General features: G+C 37.6%; 1 protein-coding gene and 1 long non-coding RNA gene across 8 annotated transcripts in view; one reads left to right on the forward strand and one right to left on the reverse strand.

The window, feature by feature from the left end:
- The window catches only part of Aldh1a1 (aldehyde dehydrogenase 1 family, member A1), a 145,077-nt gene that overhangs the window by 75,235 nt on the left and 47,033 nt on the right, over window positions 1-22,809 (forward strand). For 3 of the 5 annotated variants that reach the window (XM_087611755.1, XM_087611710.1, XM_087611676.1), the window contains one exon: window positions 17,812-17,912. The exons of the other annotated variants lie outside the window; for them this stretch is intronic. In XM_087611755.1, the coding sequence (XP_087467881.1) occupies window positions 17,870-17,912 (43 nt within the window). In that variant the 5' untranslated portion in view covers window positions 17,812-17,869. The remainder of the gene's footprint in view (window positions 1-17,811; window positions 17,913-22,809) is intronic. 5 annotated transcript variants of the gene reach the window in all.
- Window positions 6,578-22,809, reverse strand: part of LOC148007875 (uncharacterized) — a 33,594-nt gene continuing 17,362 nt past the window's right edge. Inside the window, exons 1-2 of one of the 3 annotated variants that reach the window (XR_015648095.1) lie at window positions 9,000-9,379; window positions 6,578-7,298 (exon numbers count right to left, since the gene is read on the reverse strand). This is a non-coding gene — a long non-coding RNA (uncharacterized LOC148007875). Of the gene's footprint in view, window positions 7,299-8,798; window positions 9,380-22,809 lie in introns of those variants that run through there. The other 2 variants (XR_015648100.1, XR_015648089.1) reach the window with 2 other exon arrangements.

Genomic DNA, 22,809 nt, shown 5'->3' on the forward strand with positions numbered 1-22,809 from the left:
CTACAGCTTTATAATTTCTCGTGATAGTCTCTTAACCTTCCACCTCTTTATAACTAAAAGTCCCTTATGTTTGGGCTTATATAACAAGGGATACTCCCTGTGCACACACCTGAAGTCTGTTTGTATTTGGTTTCTGTGGCAGTGCCCACAAGGGCATTTTTGTGGTAGGCGTTGCTGTTTACAGCAACTTGAATTCAAGCTTGACTAATGCACATCAAAACCCAGCAAACACAGAAGAATGAAATGTAGCTGCTGTGTCTTTCATGTGAATCTGGCCTCAGAATTCTGTGCCTCCAATGCCCTGGTCTTCATGGAAATAATGACTGCTTCTGTGGCAGAAGAATAAAAACTGTAGAATGCTCAATCACAATTAAGAGGTAAAGGAAGTCAGTAGCAGAAGCTCACTGAAAGCCCTTCTCTACCTAGGCTTCATGTGGAGAGCAAAACATGACTGGAAAAGACACACACTATACAATGTGGAAGAAAGAGGCTGCATAACAGACCCTGTGGCCTATTTCTCTTGAATGCATAGCTTTTCCTCAGCTTACTTTCTCATTCTTATGCTCAGGACTGGGTTCCCTTTCTTAATAAACTGTGACTTTTTTTTAATTTTCTATCCATGTTCCAATTGTTTGTCAGAGGATCGCATAGAACCTGGCTTTTTCAACAGGGATCACATCCCAGTGGGTGTCCCAGTGCCTATCATACTTTAGTAAGGACATGAGGAAAGCAAGGTGTGCCATGTTCTCGGAAGAAGCCTCCCAGTGAAATGGCTCTGAATGTCTTTGATCATAAAAGCCCAAGTCTTATAACAACAGATTCCTCCATTCATTAAGAACGATTTGTGGATATTAACAATAAGGAAACATCACAAAGCAGATTAGAATGGATTAAGAGATATATTATTTCAAGAACTTGATATATCACAGATGTAGTATTTCAAGAACTCCTATCCCAGTTTATCTAAAATACGAGTAAGTGAGACTCAAAGTAAATATTCACATTTATGTATATATAAATACAGTCGTGGATGGGATTCAGACTATTCAAGTGCCAGAAAGCAAGACTGTTAAATATGACTCATTTCTTGGGTCTTTCTAATCTCTTGGATTCTTATGCAATCATTTCCCTCCACTGTTGAAAATGGTTCCAAACCATAAAATGTCCTTGCATCACATATAAAAGACTTGTGCCAGTATTATCTGCCATTCTGTCAGCTATGTTGCTAGATGAGTTTCCTCAGAGATGAATTATTATTTAAGAAACTATACTCCATCTGAGATTGGGAACATAATTTCAATAATCTTTTAATACAAAAATCTGGGATTTGGGGGTTGGGGATTTAGCTCAGTGGTAGAGCGCTTGCCTAGGAAGCGCAGGGCCCTGGGTTCAGTCCCCAGCTCCGAAAAAAAAAAAACCATGAAAAATCTGGGATTTGATTTCACACTGTGCATTCAATCAATAAACTGTATTTGTTTGGGCTTCAGCCAGGGGAAGTACAGTTTGGAGGAAAGAAAATAAAGATGACTATGGAGTGATGACTGGCCTTGATTAGCTTCAATATCATGATAAGAATCCGGTATATTATCACATCACAAATTGTCACGGTCAAGATGACCGGCAAGATTTCCAGGCCAATGCAAAAGGATAGCACAGATAACAGTGGGAAAAACAGAATTTCAATGGTGTAATTTGAACTTCTGAGTCAAGCTACAAGAGAAGACCTGTCTTTCCTTATAAATGCTTGATTCAGTAACTTCTCTCCATTTCATGTTGTTTTGTTAAGATGTTTTGCAGTGAGTTTGTGTTTGCTGCTAGAGATGTTCTAATAGAGAGCGAAATAAAATATAAAAGATAAAGAATGAAAATTCAAAGAGGACATGCTTAAAGGCCTTGGAGGATTCTCCATGAGTGACAATGGAATTAAAGGGCAACTGTGTCCCTAGTAATGGAGGCTCAGTGACTCGTTAGATGTGTGAGTAAATGTACCTGTTTAGTTTCTGGTACAGTGATGGATAGTCAGTGTGAAAGAGGAGTAACCATGTGCACGCTGACGTCTGCAGGAGTCAGGTCCAAGCTTAGCATTCCTTCATCTAGTGTAAAACATTGTCTGGGAGGCCAGCTGAGCTCAGCAACACAGTAAAATCAGGGTGCTTCTCTGTACTTAGTTCTGTGCCCACAGCTCCTGCGAATAAGATGAAGTCTAAATCCTCCTCTCTGATGTTGATCTCTGCCAGTAACGCTGAGAATGACAGTAATTCAGTCTGCAGTTCACAGAGGTACAAGTGGGCACATAATGCATCTCGAAGCCAGAGACTGCAACTGGAAAAGAACTCCAACATTTCGACTTGAATGTCCAGGAAGATTTTTCTCTTGTAATGGCATGTGGAAAACAGGGAAGGCTCAAGATGGATAAGGTAGCCTAATGTGCAAAAGGCCCTGAGTTCAATATTTAGCAAGAATGCACACACACACACACACACACACACACACACACACACACACAATTATATGAAAATTATGTAAGATGAACTCACAACCATGAGGTTCCTGAACAATGAGGAGTTGAGTATGAGGAAATAAGTTAAGAAAAAAGAAGATGAGAGTGAAAAAAGAGGAAAGCAATAGCTGGAACAACGACTTCTTGCCTAAGCTGATGACTTGTGCTAACTAAGTTTCTTAACATACTACATCATATTTACTATTATCAAGGTAGACAATGGCCTACATCATTAGAGACTTGAATTAGACAAAGTTGGCAAGGAGAACACAGACTACTTCAGACACAGATGACTGAGCTGCTTAAATCCAGCGGACCCCAGAAGCCACAACCTTGACTCCCACTGATCACTGGCTCCAGCCTCAGACTGACCTTGTCAAGTCCATTCCTGGACAAGGACACAGAACTAAAGTTCCCTTTGTCCTTTTATCAGAGTCTCTGAGAAAGTCTTGGATCAGTCTGGCTCGTGACTTGAAATCTATACATTCAGACAGGGGCCAAATTAAATCAAACAAGGAGACAAGGTAATGCTCGGATTGAATTCCTGACTAAGAATGATGGACAGAAGGAGATCTCTTAGAGGAATGCTGTTTGGATGACACTCAATTTCAGCTAAATAAATCTTTTTTTAAATTATTTAATCTTTTTAAACAGTCCAGACTTTATCCCCCTCACGGTCCACCCTCTGATTGTTCCACATCCCATACCTCCTCCCCTGTCTCCCAGTCTCCACGAGGATATCCCCATCCCCACCCCGACCCAACCAGACCTCCCCATTCCATGGGACCTCAGTCTCTTGAGGATTAGGTGCGTCTTCTCTAACTGAGTCCAGACCTGACAGTCCTCTGCTGTATATGTGTTGGGGGCCTCATATCAGTTGGTGTATGCTGCCTTGTTGGTGGCTCTAGTTGACTGGGAGTGTTAAGCCTGGCAAGTTTTTAAAAGGGAACCTAGACACAAGTAATACTGATGTCAGGGGAAGCAATTAGTCAAATTTTATACTCCACCTTCACCATAAGTTAAAACTGATACAATTAGTTGGATTCACAAATATATGGAAGTTCAATTCTTTTGAAGACACCTAAAGAAGGATACAAATTCAAGCTACTGTTTGTGATGTAAGGACATAAACCAGAAGATGGTTAGTGTGCAAGCTATCTAAAATATATAAGTGGTGAGCGAGATCCTGAGCATGAATGCACGGATAAGAAAATATAAATAACCAATCAACAAGAAGAAAAATTCTCAACCTCATGAGTAATCAAGCCATTTCAAATTAAGGCCACATCTGTTGTGACATCCTTCATGGAGAAGGATGAGACGAAAGGTATGGAACACAAAACGAGCTGTGGTCCAGTGACACTTGGAATAAACATAATCAGCCAGCATGGGTTGTCTAGGTGTACGGGTGATGAAACCAGAAACCAGAACATCTAAGAAATAATAATTACTATTATTATAAGGAGTAAAATGAAAGTCCTGGAGTGCCAGAACTTTGAAGGTGTAGAGAGAATTCCCACTTTAGCTGGGAAAAGGGAGTTGCTGTATTTGACTTCTTAAGTTAGTGTCCAGCTGAAGTCCAGGGCAAGCGTACTGAAGGCATGATCTCACTGCTGCCGTCAGGGAAGATGGTAGTGATGGATTCTGATGGGCAGGCTCTCCTTCACATAGGGGTACAGTTCCCTATCTAGTGGAAGGACACCAGCTTAGCCAGCCTTACAGAGATATAAAGACAGTGAGTCTAAAGGTAGACATGAAACACTGACACATAAAAGATATGCATTTGGAAGAAAATTCATCAAAATTCTTCAGGGATTTCTGCACCTAAAACTGAATTATAGGAATTATTAGGTAGAGATCCTTCCATCTCACCGAGAATTAGAGGAAAGAAAGTAATATTTTGTATTCTTTGAGTCTTCTATGTGTATATCTATTTGAAATATATGAAATTCCAAATAAATTTGATAAAGGCATATTATCCCAGAAATACTAACTAACCTAAGACAACAATCAGAAGAAAACCTAGAAATTTGAACCTGTAACAAAATAACAATGCTGTCGAAATGGTGTGTCAATGGTCTCTGCCTCACAAGGCAAATTTCTGGAAAGTAAGCTTGAACACTAACCAAAATGGTAGAAGGACTCTCTTCCTCCATAGGTTTTTTTCCCTAACTTGAAAGCCTATGATTAGTGTGCTTTGTATGAAATCCCCAAATAATTAATAAAAATATTATGCTGGGGAAATTGTAAATGCAAATTTAAAAACCATCCTTGCACTAGACAATCAACTAGAGATTCTGGGTCTCCTCAGTGTGAGCCATTTATTTGCCATCTTAAGACTGAACCATGGGCCAAGAGTCTGGAAGCAATGACCCATTAGTAATCCATATATCTTATTTGGGGTTCCTTTTACTGTGATCAAACATCTAAAAGGGATTTGAGGAGGAAAGGGTTTATTTCAGCTTATTTCCCAACACTACACTGTCCATCACTGAGGGGAGTCAGGACAGGAACTCAAACAGGAAAGGAACATTGAAGCAGAAACTGATGTGGAGGTCAGTAAGGATCACTGGATTTCTCCTGCGGCTTGCTCATTTGCTTTCCTATATCACCCAGGACCAACTGTCTGGACTACAAGTCCATCCTCTATACGCATTTTCTCAGTTAGAATTCTTTCTTCCCAAATATCCCTAGTGTGTCATGTTAAAAGAGAACTAGTCAGTAAAAGATACTCAGTGCTGTATTCTTCCTTTCAGTATTACTATTAACCACTTACTAAAACTAAAAAAGTAGATCAAGAACCCTATTCTTATCTCTGGACCTCATTGGGTTGGGTAAGACATATCATTATAGATCAGGGTATGATTAGAAAATATCCATAGATGATAGGAAATTCAAGTGAATAGAGAGACCTCAAATGCAGGGAAGCATTAGGAAAACAGCAATACTGTCATGATATGACTCTGACCTCATCAAATCTTATCAATTCCTTCTGTACGTGAGGAAAATAGAAGTGGTTCCTACTTAGATTTGTTTTACAGTGTTAGAGTGGAATCATGCTCATAGTAACCACAACTCCCTCTTGGAGTCTTTGCAGCTGCATTTCTGTTATTCAGCATGATTCTTTAGAAATCTGATTTAAACAAGTAGCAATGTTGTAGCATTTGAGAACAAGGGTAGATGCTTCGCACTAGATTCACAGCTGTTGGGCCTTTCCTTTGTGTGAATGCAGAATGTCGCAGGAGTTAGCACAGATTTACTAGGCAAAAGAATTTCCTAAGCCAGAAGATAAAAGGGATCAGGAGCTACCAAGGTTTTCTGACCTTACCTCTATATTAAGCAACAAAATTTTATTTACTACATACAGTCTTTCAAAATCTCCTTTTGGAAGGAGACTTCAAAGACCATCTTTCTATGTGCTAACCAAATGTCAAATGAATAAGTATATAGGTAAATGAATTTTAAATGTTCTTTTGGCTTACTTAAAGAAAACCCTAAAATCAAACATGTGAACATGTGAAAGAGTGATTTTATTGGGGTCGATTTTTTTTTGACAGACTCAAATCATCATTAAAAGAAGATAGTTTTTATGGGCAGGAAAACTGGGAAAGGGGATAACATTTGAAATGTAAATAAGAAATATATCTAATAAAAACTTTTTAAAAAGCAATCTAGATTCAAAAAAAGAAGAAGATAGTTTGATTATGTCTTTTTGAATTGCTCTGAGCTGGAGAACTCATTATTCTATATAGCAGAGGGAGATCTATGTACACGGTATTGAAGCCCCAATATGACTATTTTAGGTATCGGCTATTAGAAATTTTTAGTTTGGAGTGGTCGATCTACAGAGATTACTTCCTATTTGAGAAAACAAAACAAAATAACCAAAAATGATATTGCTAAATGCACTTTTACCAGAGTCCTTTGAAGACTTTGAACCGTGGAAACTAACTTCTTTGGGGAGGTCGTACTTTTAACAGGTCATTTTATTTGACTGTATGTGTATGTTACCCCTGCCTCTGAGGAACCGGTCTTCACGGCAAAATGAAGAAGAAACATGCATGAGTGCACTGCTCCATCTTTCGAGTTTTATTTCCTAGGAAAACCAAGTACACTTGGTTGTGAGACAGCCTTTGAAATCTGGGTCCGACAAGCAGCACAGTGCAGTTGCCGGAGAGGAACTATTCTCTGTGTTCACACGCCATTTGTTTCAAAAAAGTCCACGTGCTTGAAGTCCATCTGCTGAATTGCTGTTGCTGCGAGCTACTGTTGCCTCAGTTCAGGGGAAAAATGAATTTCGACGGTGAAGATACCTTGCAAACCTTTTCTCATAAGTCCTCAGAATAGCTTACAGATCTTTTGCGTTTACATCCGCTTTAGGTTTGATCTTTGTTAAAAAAGAAAGCTTGAAGGAAACCACCACTTCAGAAAATGTTCAGAAACAACAAGAAAAAAAATACACAAAAGCTGGCTTTGTGGACCTTCCTTGATGTGCTGTCCAGAGCATGCCAGTGGCTGTTTGTGCTGTCACAGAATCTAAGAACCACAGATGAAATGGGGGGGTCACTGTAGAAAAGCATCAGAAATAGTGTCAAACTCAGATCTCTGCAGGGCATCTGTTGTTGGCTCAGCTTGAAAGTATCGAAGTGCATTATTCACTTGTAAAGTAGAAGCATGTTCCTCAGCCCCTAACTATCCCTGATGTGGCTGATTCTGCTATCCTGTTAAACAGTCAGTCATTGTTTGTATTAGATCTGGCTCGTCAGGCATTGTCACAAACGGGTCTCTCCATGCTTCCCTTTTAAACAAAAAAATATAAATAAATAAATAAATAAATAAATAAATAAATAAATAAATAAATAAATAAATAAAAAATAAAATTATTGCAATAAACTCTGCATGTTCTAAGTGGTAAATTTTTAGGTATAAAACTTAACCATCTTGGTGTAATCCATTCACACACATTTCCTATGCTCACAAAATGGTGTATCACTATCCTTACCTAGCTGGGAAATGTTTCTTAGACCTCAAAGTTAATCTCCTCTTTGTGTAGTTTCTCTTATCCCCTCTCCCCCTTTATCTACTTGATCTACTCCTTTAACGTGACTCTTCTGACAAGTGCCTTTGCTGTCTGTGACCTCATCTAAAACTGTCTCTCTGCTGCCTTATCCCATTAAGTATTTTAGAGCTAAGAATAGCGTCTCCCTTCACGGTCACCAAACTGCCAGTGCCTGTCTTCCGCCTTCCTGCTCTTTTATTGGCCTGAAAGCTTTATCAGGTGTCTTGGGTGTGTTCTATCTCTGCAGCTCTGAGAGATAAACAACAATGACGATGCACTTCAGACACAGCTACGACACTGCACTTCTGAGTGTGCTCAAATCCCTAAGCCTCTGTTGAGGTAATGCGTCTGTCTCTTCCCCCTTTTTATTCACCTTATCATGTGGGTAGCAAAGAGAGACTGAGTCCTCCTTGAATTGCTCTGTACATGTGAAAAACTGAAAATTAATTCAGGATTTTTTTTCTAATTAATTTCACCATACTCGTTCGTTACCAGCATGATTGAAGACAGTGTGTAGGGGAGAGAAGCCTGGGTCAGAAACAAATGCCAATAGTAAAGGTCACTGATCAGATCGGACCTTTAGTCAGAGAACTAGTGCTCTACCAGACACAAGCTGACTTGGTGCTTTCATCTATATTCACAGAGTTGAGTGGCCAAGATCCTAAGATTTCTTGCAAAAGTGCTCCTGATGAGTAACACGAGTTTTCTACCGACACATTCAGAGGTGTCTGAGTACTAGTGAATTTTTTATCTTGATTTAGCTGAATTTCAAACTCTACGTAGTTACATAAAACTTATATAGAAGCAAATAGGATTAACTAATAACTGTTAATATAAAGTTAATCGCGAGAACCTACGAAAGGGAAAAGGGAGAGGAAATGGATTGTAATCAGGGAACACATTTCCAAAGTTTGAGTCTTTTAAAAAAAAAAATCCATAATGGAAGAAAGTAAAAAGTTCCAAGAAACTAATTGCTATTCATAAAAAAAAATGCTTCTTAAAACATGTAAGACTGAAAAATGAGAAAAAAAGTCATTAAAACATTGCAGTTTCATGCACAAGTCGAGTGTTTTTCATGACTGTGCATTTTCTTTTCTAATTAAAGGAATAATTTTCCTTCTGTTTATTATAGCAGGCTAGATTACATGAAAATTCAACCCACAACAGATAACTTACAACCGAAAAATACAACGGAAGAATGACAATACATAATCCACCCAATGAAAAATGTTGACAAACCTCCAGAGGACAAGGAGGACCAAAGGAATCTGAAATTTTGATGAAAATCAAGCTGCTTCTGCCCTTCAGGGTTGTCAGCCTCCAGGGACCAAGGTTTAAGTAGCTAAGAAAGCAGTTCTGTAAGTCCAGGGAGGACGGAGGTCTGAGACCCACAGCTTTCAGTGACCTTTACCCTATTAAGAATGTAATAGAAAAACACACCTCTGAACGATTGGATAGGGTGTGGCCACAGCTTCATCTAGCTCTGGGTGGAAAAAGACTCTTCCTTTCTTGACATTTGATAAACAAAGGCGCAGTTTCTTGCCAGTGTTCCTGGTGTTCCAGACAGCACTGTGGTAAATCCCAAATGGCAAGAAAGGGATATGAGGAAGTTATGGACGGAATTTTTCTTCTTCCTGTGCAGCCAGGCAGCAGCAGCTGCAATCCATATCTTAAATTTCATTCTGATAAAGTGTAAGTTGAAAACACTTAGGAAAATCTCAGGTCCAATCTCCTTGCCCACATGGAGGTTAGTCTGAATCTTTACAGTCCTGTGCAGTTCCCTAAAACATCTCTGGATGTGTTATTTAAACAACTGAGCCCTTTAAGAACATTTGGACTTTAGAAGTTGTCATTGCAGTGTCTTTTGAAACATATCCTCTTCCAAATGAGCCTGCATGGGCTTTGCCAAGTCTACTGTCTAAACAGATACTTTAGAGTTTTCATTAATGTTGGTCCAGAGGAGAATTTTAGACGTTCTTCTTTACCATGTATGCATAAAGATATAGTACCTCCCATAGTTCTCCCAAATCCTTAGGTTAAAAAAAATGACATTATTTGTCTTATTTAAAAGCAGTAGCAAACATAACATTATAAATAACTGAAGTTCTATAAAAATGTGTAGAAAATTCATTGTAATAAAAAACTCAATGGATGATCTAAGCAACAGATTGATGAGAACTAAGTGGAGATGCGGTAAACTAGAGACTTGAGGACTTAATTGGGAGACAGAAAAGGATGATAAGAGATTTTTTAAGACAGAGTTTTAAATAGATTGAAATAGTTTAAACTGAGAAGGCTCCACAACTAAAGGGAAAAAATGAAAAACCAAGAAATCTGCAAAACTAGCAAAGCTCATGAAACCCAGATTTAAGTATCAACATGAATACAGAAGAGAAAAAAAAATGTACCCTAGACACATTATAGTAAAAATAATAAACTTAAATGCATAGACACAAAGAACACTTGAAAATCACTGAGAATAAAAATCAAGCTAACAATGTAAAATATTATCATTTACTCAAATCTTTTATTAGATAAAATTTCAAAATAAAAGGAAGAGTTGATTAATTTCTGATTCTTATACTAGCAGAACCTATAGTTTGGACAGGTTCCTCACTGAAGGACAACTGTTCAACTAGAAAAAGAAGGATACCTGTACATGCACACATCTCTTAGGTCTATAAACTGTGCACATTAGACAGCAACATCATCAGGCCACATTCTACAGTTGCATAGCTCTGTTAAGAGAAGTTTCAGGTTTGGGGCTATCACTCTCAAGGCATTTTCTGATAGCAAAAAGTCAGGCTGAGCATCTGTCAGGCCACAATGTAAAGTTTTCAACCTCCTCGTACTTAGCCTACAACCTACAGATAGTATAGAATAACTACAAGGTGTTTCCCCTGTTTTGACCTCAAAATATAAGAACTCACAACCATTTGATAAAACTGGAGACACCAAGAGCTTTAAACCATCAAATACAGGAAGAGCACCTCATCTTAGGTCTCCGTTTACTTGTACAAATACAATTTTAAACTAAATTCCTAATGCTTTCCTCCTCCTCCTCCTCCTCCTCCTCCTCCTCCTCCTCCTCCTCCTCCTCCTTCTTTTTGGCAAAGTAAGAGGAAAGGAAAACATCAACATAACCTTGGGGAAACAGCAGAAAATACAAACACATCTGGTTGGGATTATCAGAAACAAACTTTAAAATGCTAATGTTAAAAAGACAATGACAAATTTTTGAGACCATTCCTGGGGAGTTGAAAACGCACAGCAACGTTTTGTAACTAAAAATAATAGCTCGTAAAAACTTTAGTGAACAAATGTTTTATTAAAATGTGAACAGTTTAGGAAGTAGATTGATAAACTAGTTAGGGTAGAAAAAATAACAAGCAAAAAGAAATATGGAGCTCCAGATGAACGACTAATAAAACACAGTGACATATTCTAAGACAAAACAGAAATACCAGAAGGAGCAGAGACATTGTACAGAAATTGTAGCTGAGAATGTTTCTCTGCAGGGGTGGGCAAATTCAAGACTCAAGAAGCACCCTTGAAGCAAGACCAAAAAAAATCCAATTTTAGGAACATCTCAGATAAGTTTTAAGAAAAGACATAAGAACAAGACTAGAGAAGACCCGTAGGGAGTAAAGAACAGAACAGTCAAAATTCCTTCAAAAGACCACGTATTGGTTTGGCAGCTGATGCTGGGAGGGCAGTAAAGGGTGGCACTGGGATGGTTACATACAGTGTTCCAAAGTAGCCAGAATCCATTGTTCATAAAACAAGAAGGGAGAGGGCAGGAACAGAAAGGGAAGATAAAAGAGGAACCTGAAAGGAAAGGAAGTGAAAGCAAAACATACCTGAATAAAGCCATTGGCATGAAAAAAACATGTATTTTGAAATAATATGTAAAAATCATTAATAAATGTCATCAAGCAAATCATTGAAGTACACTAAAGGCTATTACTTTATGACGAAGTATAATTTTTTTTCCTAGAAGTAGAAGACTAATAGGACTTTGGATGAGTGTAATTCACCATAATCTAACTATATGGAAGATAAACACTTGAAAGATTTACAGCTAACTCTTGAATGAAATAAAAATCAAAAATGAGAAAGTTAAAAAGGAAAAACAAAACATCAGTCACCATTGCAACAGCGAAACACTAAAGGCTTTTTCTACGATCAGAAACAGCATGATAATTTTAGCCTTGATCAATTCTGCTTATTGTTTTCCTGAACTTTCTGGACAACGTGATCTGGAAATGAAGTAAAAGGATACTTTAATTGGAAGGGACAAACAGTTTCTACTTATTAGTTGAAGGACATTTAAGTTGTTTTTATTTCCTTACTGTTGTGTGTGAGGAGAGCATCAATGAACACAGCTAAACAAGCATCTGGGAATAGGATGCCCACTTTGGCATAGGGCAAAATGCGGTACATCATCTGGGTCAGATGCTGAATTGACTTTAGGTTTTAAGGGTTCTCTACTGTGGTCCAGAGTGGCTGTGCCATTTTGCATTTCACCAACAGTGAATGAGGGTTCCTTTTCCCCATAATCTTCCCGCATTTGTTGTCAGTTGTTTTGTTGACCTTTGCCATTCTGACCTGGAAATCTCAAAGTGGCTTCATTTGAATTTTCCTAACTGCTAAGAAGGATGGGGCACTTTCTGAATCATTTCTTAACCATTTCTATTTTTTTTGAGAACTCTGTTTAGATCTGTAGCCATTTATAACGTTGGTCATGTGAGTTTTTGTTGTTTGCTTTTTACTCTTCTGAATTTTTTTATATAATGCAGATATCAAAATATCAATCCTCTGTCATATGGTATAGCTCTCGCTTAACACACTTCCTTTGCACTTGGTTGATGATTTCCTTTGCTTTACAGGATCTTTTAAGTTTTACAATGCCTCACTTTAAATTGCTGGCCTTAATTCTTGAGCAAATGCGGTCCTAATCAGAAAAACTAAGAGCTGTCTAACTTGCATCTACAGAAATCTAAAACTAGTCAAAAAGAGGAAAATAAGCAATGGAGTGTCCAACCCCATTTGATTCATTCACAATGGAGTCTCTACTCCTAAGGGTCAGACAATGTTATAGAATAGGATTCAGAAAGATTGAAAAATCTGGAGGACTGGGACATCTGCTTCTACACATTACAGGGCAGTTTCACCAGTGAAATCTCAACAATATGATAAGCTAAACAAAACCTGCAAAATGACAATATCAGTCAACATGCCAAAGGAAATGGAAAATTTTCCCAAGACCCTCTCAGCTAGATGAAGAGCTAAGGCTTTTAATGACTGCCAAGAGAGGAAGAATCCATTTATTTTCTCTAGCAACAAACCCTCCTGAGAATTATCTAATCCCAAGTAGTCAAACAAACGCAATATACATACACGCAATAAACATACACGCAATATACATATATAATATATAAGAAAAGATCATGAATTTGGGAGGGAAGTGAGGGAAGGTTTTAAAGAGGTGATAGAGTGATTGATATTATTTAAGTATAGTACTCATGTATGACATGTTTAATGAATAAATAAAGCAAATAGTAGTGAAGTAAATAATAATGATATAATTTGTAAGAGCAATTCAAAGTGAAAGAAGAATTTACAGTGACAATTCTAACATGCAGAGTGGGCTCCAAAGGACAAAACCCATAGGTTCTTTGAAAGGAGTGGTGATGGATTCAAACATTCTAATGTGCTTGCTAAACGTTTAGCTCAATAAATGAAAATGTATTTTCTAACAGTAAAAGCAGTCCCACAAAGATGGAAATGATGCAGGAAGTGACAGTCCCTCTCCTTCTCTGGCTTCTCCAAGCATACCCACTGGCTAGAACACCAGCACGTGTGTGTGTGTGTGTGTGTGTGTGTGTGTGTGTGTGCACAATGCACACAGAGAAGGAGAAGGAGGAGGAGGAGGAGGGAGATGAGGAGGAAGAGGAGGAAAGGGGAGGGACAGAGGGACATAGAGAAAGGCAGAGAGGCGAGGGCAGGGAGGGAAAGAGAAGGCAATACATAGGACATAGGCATGAAATAGGATTAATATAGTGGGTCTCAATGGTCACCTCTCCAATTACCATTCCTTCTGCTATCACTGATAACTCCATGTGTATGAGCCTGAAGCTCAAGGACAGTGGGCAGCTTGAATTTTCCATGTGCACATGTTATAGTGAGTTCTTGTCAACTAATTCCAAGTTTCAGGAAAGGCTCCAAACACAGATGTTCCTTTTTTATTAGGTTTCTCCCCCTCCCCCAATAATATTTAATGTGATAGGAAGATTGTAGCAGCCTTTGCTTATCAAGTGGCCAAGGGGCAAATATACCTCAAAATTACTGGGACAGCAAGTTGGAAAAAGCCTATTTATGAATCTACCCTGAAACCCTGGTCTCCAGACTCAAGCTCTAACTTGTCTGACAGAGGGAAAAACACCTCCCATTTCTACCTCAAGTGTTTATTTCAGGCAGTGGAATACTAATCCGCTAAGCAATGACAAACAGAAAGCACAAAGTACATCTACAGTCATGATAGATCAAAATGTGTATTGAATACATATTAGCCATGTTATTTAGTAAGTACAGAAACACAACTCAGGTAGAAAACACTATTGATGTGTTCTTGAAACCCAGAACTGAAACAGAATGCTATAGGTTGACACTAACCAGTCCTTTTCATTAAGTAAATGACCAGTTTTACAGGAAAATGTTACAAGAACTTAGCAATGCTGAAGTTTAGTTGGTTTGGTTTAGTCATAACCGGATATAGGAAACTCAACAAGAAAGAAAGGTCCAAGGTCAACAAAGACTAAAAGAGATCAGTTAAGGGAAAGCAAACTAGAATAAAGAACAGGGGTCCATGGCAGTGTCGCCTTGTAGTAGCTCTCAACCAGATTACTGAGGAACACTTGTTACTTTGCAGCTGACTGTGCCCCACCTCAGAGATTCTGACGTAGCAGCTTTGTATTGGAAAGATTCCCAGCTGGTGTGAAGGTGGCTACTAGTCCTTCACCCTCAGCTGCTGGCCTTGCCATCAGCAAATGGGCCAAGAGCTGTTTCAGTGGTCTGACCGCTGCCTATGAGTTCCAGTGCCCCAAGATACTTGGGGGGAAGCCTTCTACCTGAGCTTAAGCCAGCAGATGAGAATCTGTTCCTCATTAAAGTTCCCTAAAGCTGTACCTACATTAAAGTCATCCGGATGCTCTAAACTAGTCAAATGGCTCTTAGGGCTTTTCTGAAGCCTACAAATTTGAAATTTGGGTTTTCCATGTGAATGTCTGTAATGGGTGAGAGGTGTATAAAACATGTAAGACAAATATGTAGCCCGCAAGCTTGCAAAGACAGCTGCAAGACGAGGTGTGACATCACGCTTAGGAACTCAACAAGTTGCTAATGTGTAAAAGCACCATCTGGAAGACCATTGGAATTGTGGTCACAGATCTAGCTGTGTCTGAAGAATTTCAAACGTGGGAACAAATTTAGGTAAGCAAGTGTAAATACAGAGATTGTTTTTCTAGCTAATAGCTTTCACAAATATCTATTCTGTTTTACTTTTGCAATAAAAATAAATAAGCATTTATGCTGCAACTGGAACTGCAAGATTTTCAAGAAGCCGAGCTGATGAAGAGCCTTTTGTTCCAAGGCATGGATAGACAGCTCGCCTGTATTTGCACACAAATACTTAGCTCTTAGCAAATAACTGTTGACATGGTGCATAACTCTCGCCTCCAGTGGAACACAAGAACTACTCTTGAGTCAAATAGGGCTACTCTTGCCCAGGAACAGATTCGGGTTGCCCCAGTAACAAAATCCAATGAGAATACCAATTTTGGTGTTCTTAAAATTACAGAACTCAAATCATAAATTAAGGTATTTTTTAGATACCTTTGTGGGGACATCACATAGATGAAATTCACCAAATAAGGAGATTTCTGTTGTGGATCTTTGATGTTATTCTTGTTGATGGCACCCTTAGCTTTTGGGCTGGCTGTCTTCTAAGTTAATACATCCTGAAAGATTGTATCTGATATCCACAAGAATGTTAGAGCAGATACAGGGGTGGGAGTAAATGACTATTTAAAAATCAAAGGCGGGGGTTTGTGGATTTAGCTCAGTGGTAGAGCGCTTGCTAGGCCCTGGGTTCGGTCCCCAGCTCCGAAAAAAAAAAAGAAAAAAGAAAAACAAAACAAAACAAAACAAAGCAAAGGCAGAGCAAGATAATTCAGCTTTAAGCCTACAACATTACAACTCTACAATTAGTGAAGTTCTACGGTTTTGGGTGGCCTTGTTGAGTCTTTAACGTAGGTACAGCTTTTAGGAACCTAGTCTGCAGTTCTCTCTGTTGGCTAGGTATCATATTTTGTACATTTTGGACCAAATGTTGTTGTAGGCAAACGACTTCTTTTTAAGGTCTAAAGTTGAGTAGACAGAAGAGTAATCATAAAGAAAGGGAATGACTGACAAATAATTGAAGTCATACTTAACCAGGAAACTCTGGTTCTTAAGAAATAAATGTCACTGGTGTTGTCATTGGAAGTTTTATATGATTGAGATTCAAAGAGTAGGAGCTGGAGAGATGGCTCAGTGGTTCAGAGCACTGACTGTTCTGGAAGTCTTCTGTGGAATTCCCAGCAATCATATGGTGGTTAACAACCATAGGTAATGGGATCTGATGCCCTCTTCTGGTGGGTGTGCCTAAGGATAACTACAATGTAATCATATAAAATAATAAATAAATAAAATAAATAAATAAATAAATAAATAAATCTTTTTTGCAAACATAAGAAGGAAACACCTTCTCAAAGAAAGAAATCTAGAGAGTAAAAGAGACAATAGAGTCAAGGCTGCTGTAAGATACACTGTGGTCTAAGTATGTCATAGTCTTCCCAGAGACTTCAGTATGCTATATATTGACATGTTTAATATTAATAGCAACATATTAATTCAATTGATTTAACTCAGTTAATACTTCATGTGAGGAAGAAGTTTCATTTTTTTGGACCCTGGGAATTTGAACTTAAAGTAGAGGTAACTCCCCTCTCTCAAATAGACTCCCTTTTAGGAGAAGTAATATTTAAATGAAGTAAAATTTAAATGAAGTTTTTATCAAAACTATACTAAATAATGAGAGAATTGTTTAATGACCATATTGACATTTTGAATCTTCTTAAACATGTAAACTTTACAAGGTAAAGTAAAAAACCTAGTCAGTAGGCAGTTAGTCTGAAAGAATGATTAGTGAGAGGATATCATGTGATCTTTGTTGGAGTTTCGCTAAAATCAAGACCATTTTCATTTGGAAAACGTTCCAAGGAAATTCCCAACATCTCAAACAGTATTTACATTTCTAAATATGACAGGATTTAAGAACCATAAAAGAGAGATAATTAGTAGGAATTCTATCAAAGGGCTTTGAGTTCTGTTACTTGGGGTACTTAGTTGTATCTGAAGATGAGTATCGTTTAGATTTTCCAAGTTGGTTGTATCCTCGAAAGTTAACATGAGTTCACAGTGACAAATATGGACCTAAGGTTTAATCTACTGAAGATTCACAGCACAGAAGTTTCTTTACATCACTCACTGTGGTTCTTTGAACAGGGGCTGAGAGGATGCTTTGGCCTAATTTCTTTTCTAACTGCAAAATCACCTGATTTTAGTATTTACTCCTTTAGCTTTATTGTTCTTTACTGTTTTATTTTTTGGGGGGAAGAATGTGTTGTTTGTCAGTCCATTTTACCAAGAGCTCACTACAGAAAGTTTCAATAACAATACTGAATTTTCAATTATCCCTTTTTAGTTATCCTTATTTGAGTAATATTTTCTTTTAACAGAGAGTGTTCAACAGCCCCTTTCTCAAGTTTCCTCAGATATTTTGTAATTTTATGAACATAAATTTTTTTTTCTAAAAGGAGCAGATCTTAGATTTTGAAAAGCTAATGCAACAGTATTTGGCTTTGGAAACAAACATATTTATTTATTCTTGACTTTTAAAAAGTATGTAATATTTGACTATTTAACCATCAATGAATAGAATTCCACGGCAGATTTTAAAATCAGAGTTCAATGCTTGTCTACTCATTTTGCTGTACCCATAGATCAGGCCTTACTCGTTCCTCATTAGAAAAGCTTTGTCTTGTAGTAGGCGACCTATATAGAGACCTATTACTGAACAACATCCACCCAATGAAGAATTTTGGAGCAGTCAGTTCTAAATGAGATATCCTCATTAAACACCTTCCCCCAGGAGGCAAAGGATTCTATAGAAGAGGAGGCAGAAAGACTGAAGGAGCCAGAAAATATCAATGCCAGGGAAACTGTCTTCGAGACCCAACAGGACTGATACACGTAAGTACTCAGAGACTGTGGCAGAATGCCCACAGCCTACAGAGATTCAAGCAAGATGGGCGTCCCAGTGATTAGAGGGGAGAGTGGACATGAGCTCTCATCTCTACCAAGAAGCCATCACCAATTCACAACTGTCTGCAAAAGAAAAATTAGTTTTCTCCAATGGAGTCTCAAGGGGTATATACCCAGACTTCAGTGCAGGCTCCATGTCTAGATGGCCAACTCTACATTACCTCAGTTGTACATTTGGAGACAATTTTGTCTCATATTGTTTTATTTGGGCTTCTTTTCTACTATTCTGGTTTTCAATTGTGTGTGTGTGTGTGTGTGTGTGTGTGTGTGTGTGTTGTGTTCTTGTATCTTTTTATGTTTTATTTGCCTGTTTGTTTTCTAAAGAGAAAGGGAAAGTAAAAGCATGAAGTTGGATGGGTATGAACGTTTAGGAGGAAACGGGAAAGTTGTGATCAGAAGTATTTTATTAATATTTTGTCAATAACAATATAATAAATGTTTATCTACTAAAATAAGCTTGATGACTACTGTTTAATCTTAAGAAATGCCCAAGGCAAAAATAATTCTTTCTAATAGAAACTTCCTTTCTAGTAAGGAGGCAGCTTTCACCAGGGGGAAATCATACAGCCTTTGCACCTGGATAAAAGCCGGTCGCTGTGGCTTAAATGTCCATTTGGTGAAGAGATAAAACATTAAATCCTAGTTCTTCCAGCAAGTTTTTTTCTGCAAACATAGCTAAGATCGGATCAGTGCTTTAAGAGCCTTGTTGTAAACAGAGTTGGGCTTCAGTTCTACATCAGTGTATTGAATTTTGGCCTTAGGAATTTTGAATAACCTTTCATTACATCCAACTCAGTCAATCCACACCATCTTTCTTTTGGGTTTAACTTTTACAAATCTTCATATGACATATGTTAACCTTCCAGTTTTATCCTTATTGTCTGTTTCCATTTTGAGACAATCATTTACTTTTAGGACAAAACTAAATTACAACCTGAAGTCCCTTTTCATCCAGAAAACTTTCTTTTTACCCATTTAAGCTTCTTTACCAAAAAAATATATTTTATATCTATAGACATCAATATTTCTTTTTATCACTTTGGGATTCCTTTCAGTTTCATTTTAGTTTTACAAAATTTAGAAAACATTTCTTTAATAAAAATGAGTATATTAGAATGTACATGCTAGAAAGTGGAAATATAAAAAAAAGGTTCATAGTCCTGATGATATTTCTGCTTTCTCTTATCAAAAGTGTTTCTTTAACTACTCATCAGTGAAGTGACTTAAGTCTTACTACAATAGTCACTCAGGAAATACCTTTTTAAAGAAAATCTCTGATCTCTCATTTGAATTCCACAAAGCAAGTAAAAGCACGACGAAGTCTGAATTCTGGAGTATCTGTCCTTGTTTGCTATTGTGCTTAATGCTTTGGGTTATCTGTTTACTTCTGTACTAAACATAATAATCAAAAAGTACTGTCTGGTCAAATTGTCTCACCTTCAAAAATGACTGTCTACACATAAGCTATTGCTTCAAATACACTGAAAAGCAGCTAGGAATCTAAGTTATACTCATGATGAAATGACACCAGCTAAGGTCAGTTGTCCACCTGCTGCTTTTTCTAGCCCTCCAAGCAGACAATAAAAACTTAATTAGAAAATGACCTTTCCCCCCTTTCTTTTCATTTTGCTTCAGTCACAAATTCTAGCATGAACATTTAAATGTCTATATTTCAGGTTTCACTAAATAAGGACCTTAACAAACAGATTTTTTCCCCAAAGGAAATGGGAACACAGCAACTACTTGTACACAGATATTAATCTCCATATATTAATGCCATAATTACAAATTAAAAAATCAGTCTAAATATTTATATTCACATTAATATACAAAGGTAAATCAGGTACAATAATAAAATAATATTAATATAATAATAGTGTTGATGATGATAATAACTTAGTGAAAAATGAATTAAAACAGAAAAATAAAAATGAACTTACCAAAGGTTTGCAAGTCAATTATTTTGAAAAACTCTGGTTAAAGATTAAAATTTTGCCCCATACTGCTCTATTCACAAAACGACACTTTAAAACTGGTGACATAAATGCAACTATCTCTGATGAGCATGTCCAACACAATTACATTAAATCAGAATGTACCTGTTGGTGGAAACATGATAAACCATTGCAGTCTTGGAGAGAGCATCCCTTAAAGACAGTATGGGCTCAGAAGGCAATTGTGCTGTGGTGGCCTGTAAGACATTGCTCTCCAGCTCGGAAGCTAGTGGACAGAGAAGGAGAGCTCTTTGAAAATGGAAATTCTCTCCTAACGTCTATTAAATCTCCTTTTTAACAATTTCACTACTTAGAAAATGCATCCCTCATCCTCCTTTATCTCCTTTCTACTTTTGTCAAGCCCATTCTTCCCCATAAACTTTATAATTATAGAAATGAAAGTCGCAAATTAAAGTCTTTTTCAAATACACCAATGGTGGTTGTATCATGGAGGTGATCACAGCAGATTTGGACACCCACTCTCATGGTCTATCTGATGACATTGTAAGAGGTGATTTGGTGGCAGATTACTAGTTTAATAAATTCTGAAAGATATTACCTAAAAATTTCAAGGATATCACCTCAGACACAGGAAGCCATCAAGGAATAGCTATTACTTATAGGAGCATAAATGAGTTAAAGACAGTCTTATAATCAAAGACCACTAAGCAATGGATGACAGTTCATAAAAGCCGGGAACCTGGAACATACTGCATAGCCCATAGGCAGTTAAATAATTGGAAAGTATCCTTTCCAAATGACTCAGTTGGTCTAAATATTTTCCAAGCAGCTTGTCTGATTTTTGTTTTTTTTCCAGGCTATTGGTCTTCTATGAGAGCCTTCTTTGTAGCTTGGCTTGTCAAAGAGTGACTCTCAGTGCTTTATATTGTTTATTCTTGGGAGGAAGGAAGCTTTGTGAATCTGGTCAGTTTCAAGTACTTCCTGAACTTTTTTGAATGGCTTACCCTCTGTCTTAAGGAGTGTACCCTAAAGGATGGAATGTTTTGGTTATGAAGAAAATGCTGTACAACAATATAAAATAAAGGCACTTATTTTATCAAATATATTGATGGGTGTATCACACAGGCAGTTACAGCAGAGTGTGAAGGCTTTGCTGTGACTCTCAGTCCTATGACATTCTGAGGTTAGTGGAAGATTTAATACATTTAGAAAGATTTTACCTGAAAAATCTAAAAGCTGTCATGTCAGACAAGATGGTTGACTATGAATAACAAAGAATTTTTGTTAGGGGAAAAGTTGCCCAAGATAAGAATTGGATCTGGCGCTGGAACATTGGAACTCTCCAAACCATGGCATTTTCATCTGTCCTATAGAGTATTTACCATAAGGCTTTGGTTTTGGATTAGGAAAGTTCAGCATATCCTGAATACTATCAAGAGTGATTCACATCATCACTGAGGACAGAAGGTAATTTGGGCACCTCTGAACTCAAGCTTCCATTTAACAGTGTATTATTTTCCCATGGCTATTAAAAATTTGTCCAAAACCAGCACAGATGTATTCTCTTACAGCATTGATTTTATTGGAGTTGTATAAGTTATGATGGTAGAGTTTAAATAAAGTCTAAATAAATAAAATTCTGTGGATAGTAAAGTGATTAGCAGTATTCATTCCCTCCATAGGGAAGAAACTGTATCCTTATCTTTAATTCATTACAACATTTTGCTTCTCTCTTTCCCTCTCCCCCCGACCCCCTTAAACCAGCATCAACCCAGCAGCACACTATTATACCATTCCTTTCACTGGTCACTTTGCCTTTATTTGCTATAGTTAAATTGCTGCCTCTCTCACATTAAAATCTTTGCAATTGCATTTGGGGCTATGGTAATTTAAATGAGAATGGCCCTTACGTTCATATATCTGAACATTTTATGCCCAGTTAGTGAAAATGATTAGAAGAGGTTAGGAAGTTTGGCCCTTTGAGGGAGGTGTATAACTTGGAGTGGGCTTTGAGGTTTCAAAAGCCCATATCATTTCCAGTTGTTCCAGTTACCATCTTGTGATCTATTGTTGGGGACATTTTTAATCAAACCAATACAGAAAGACAGCTCATACAGGAAGTAGAACAGACATCGAATTGTAATTTCACCTGTTTGAACCAGAGGTGAAAATGAAATAAATCATCAATCTTAACTGATTTAAACACTCCCTTTGGTTTGAATTTAAAATACTCTGCCATTTCAACATGTGCTTTTAAATTGTATATTCGTTATGTTCCACTGGCTTTGTTCTAGATGTTACTTCTGATATGTGAGCTTAATAACAGCTGCTTAAGTAGCTTTTAGGGGTTTGAAGGTTGCTTCTATCTAACCTTTAACTCTTAGGAGTCACCTTTTGGTGCCAGAAGGCCCTGTGCTCAGATGTATTAACCCAGCCATTTTCTGAACAGGCAGTCAATAAAGACCTATCAGTTTTATTGTGCATTAACAGACCACTGACGAATTCTCCTCCAGTTACCTTTGCATATGTCTTAAATAGTCTGACCCCTTTATTGCTCAAATATTCTGAAACCGTGTTGTATTATATGTGGTTCTCCAGAGGAACAAAATAGAAGTAAGGAATACTCACTGCAAGGGGATTTATTAGGTTGGCTTTAGTAGATTTTCTATTCAATCCTTGAGGTTTGATGCCTTAGCCATCCCAATCTGATGCTGAAGTTCTAGAGGATTTTTAGAGAATTATTAGATTTTTATCCACATTGGAAGTCAAGAGAAGTTTGGTTCTGCTGTCATCCAAGGACGGCAGAAGCAGGGACCTCTCCAGAACAGATACAGTGTAATCATCAACAAGAAGAAAAGGTGGACAGGGAC

This window comes from Rattus norvegicus, chromosome 1, assembly GCF_021556685.1.
Source record: "Rattus norvegicus strain SHRSP/BbbUtx chromosome 1, alternate assembly SHRSP_T2T, whole genome shotgun sequence".
NCBI lineage: Eukaryota > Metazoa > Chordata > Mammalia > Rodentia > Muridae > Rattus > Rattus norvegicus.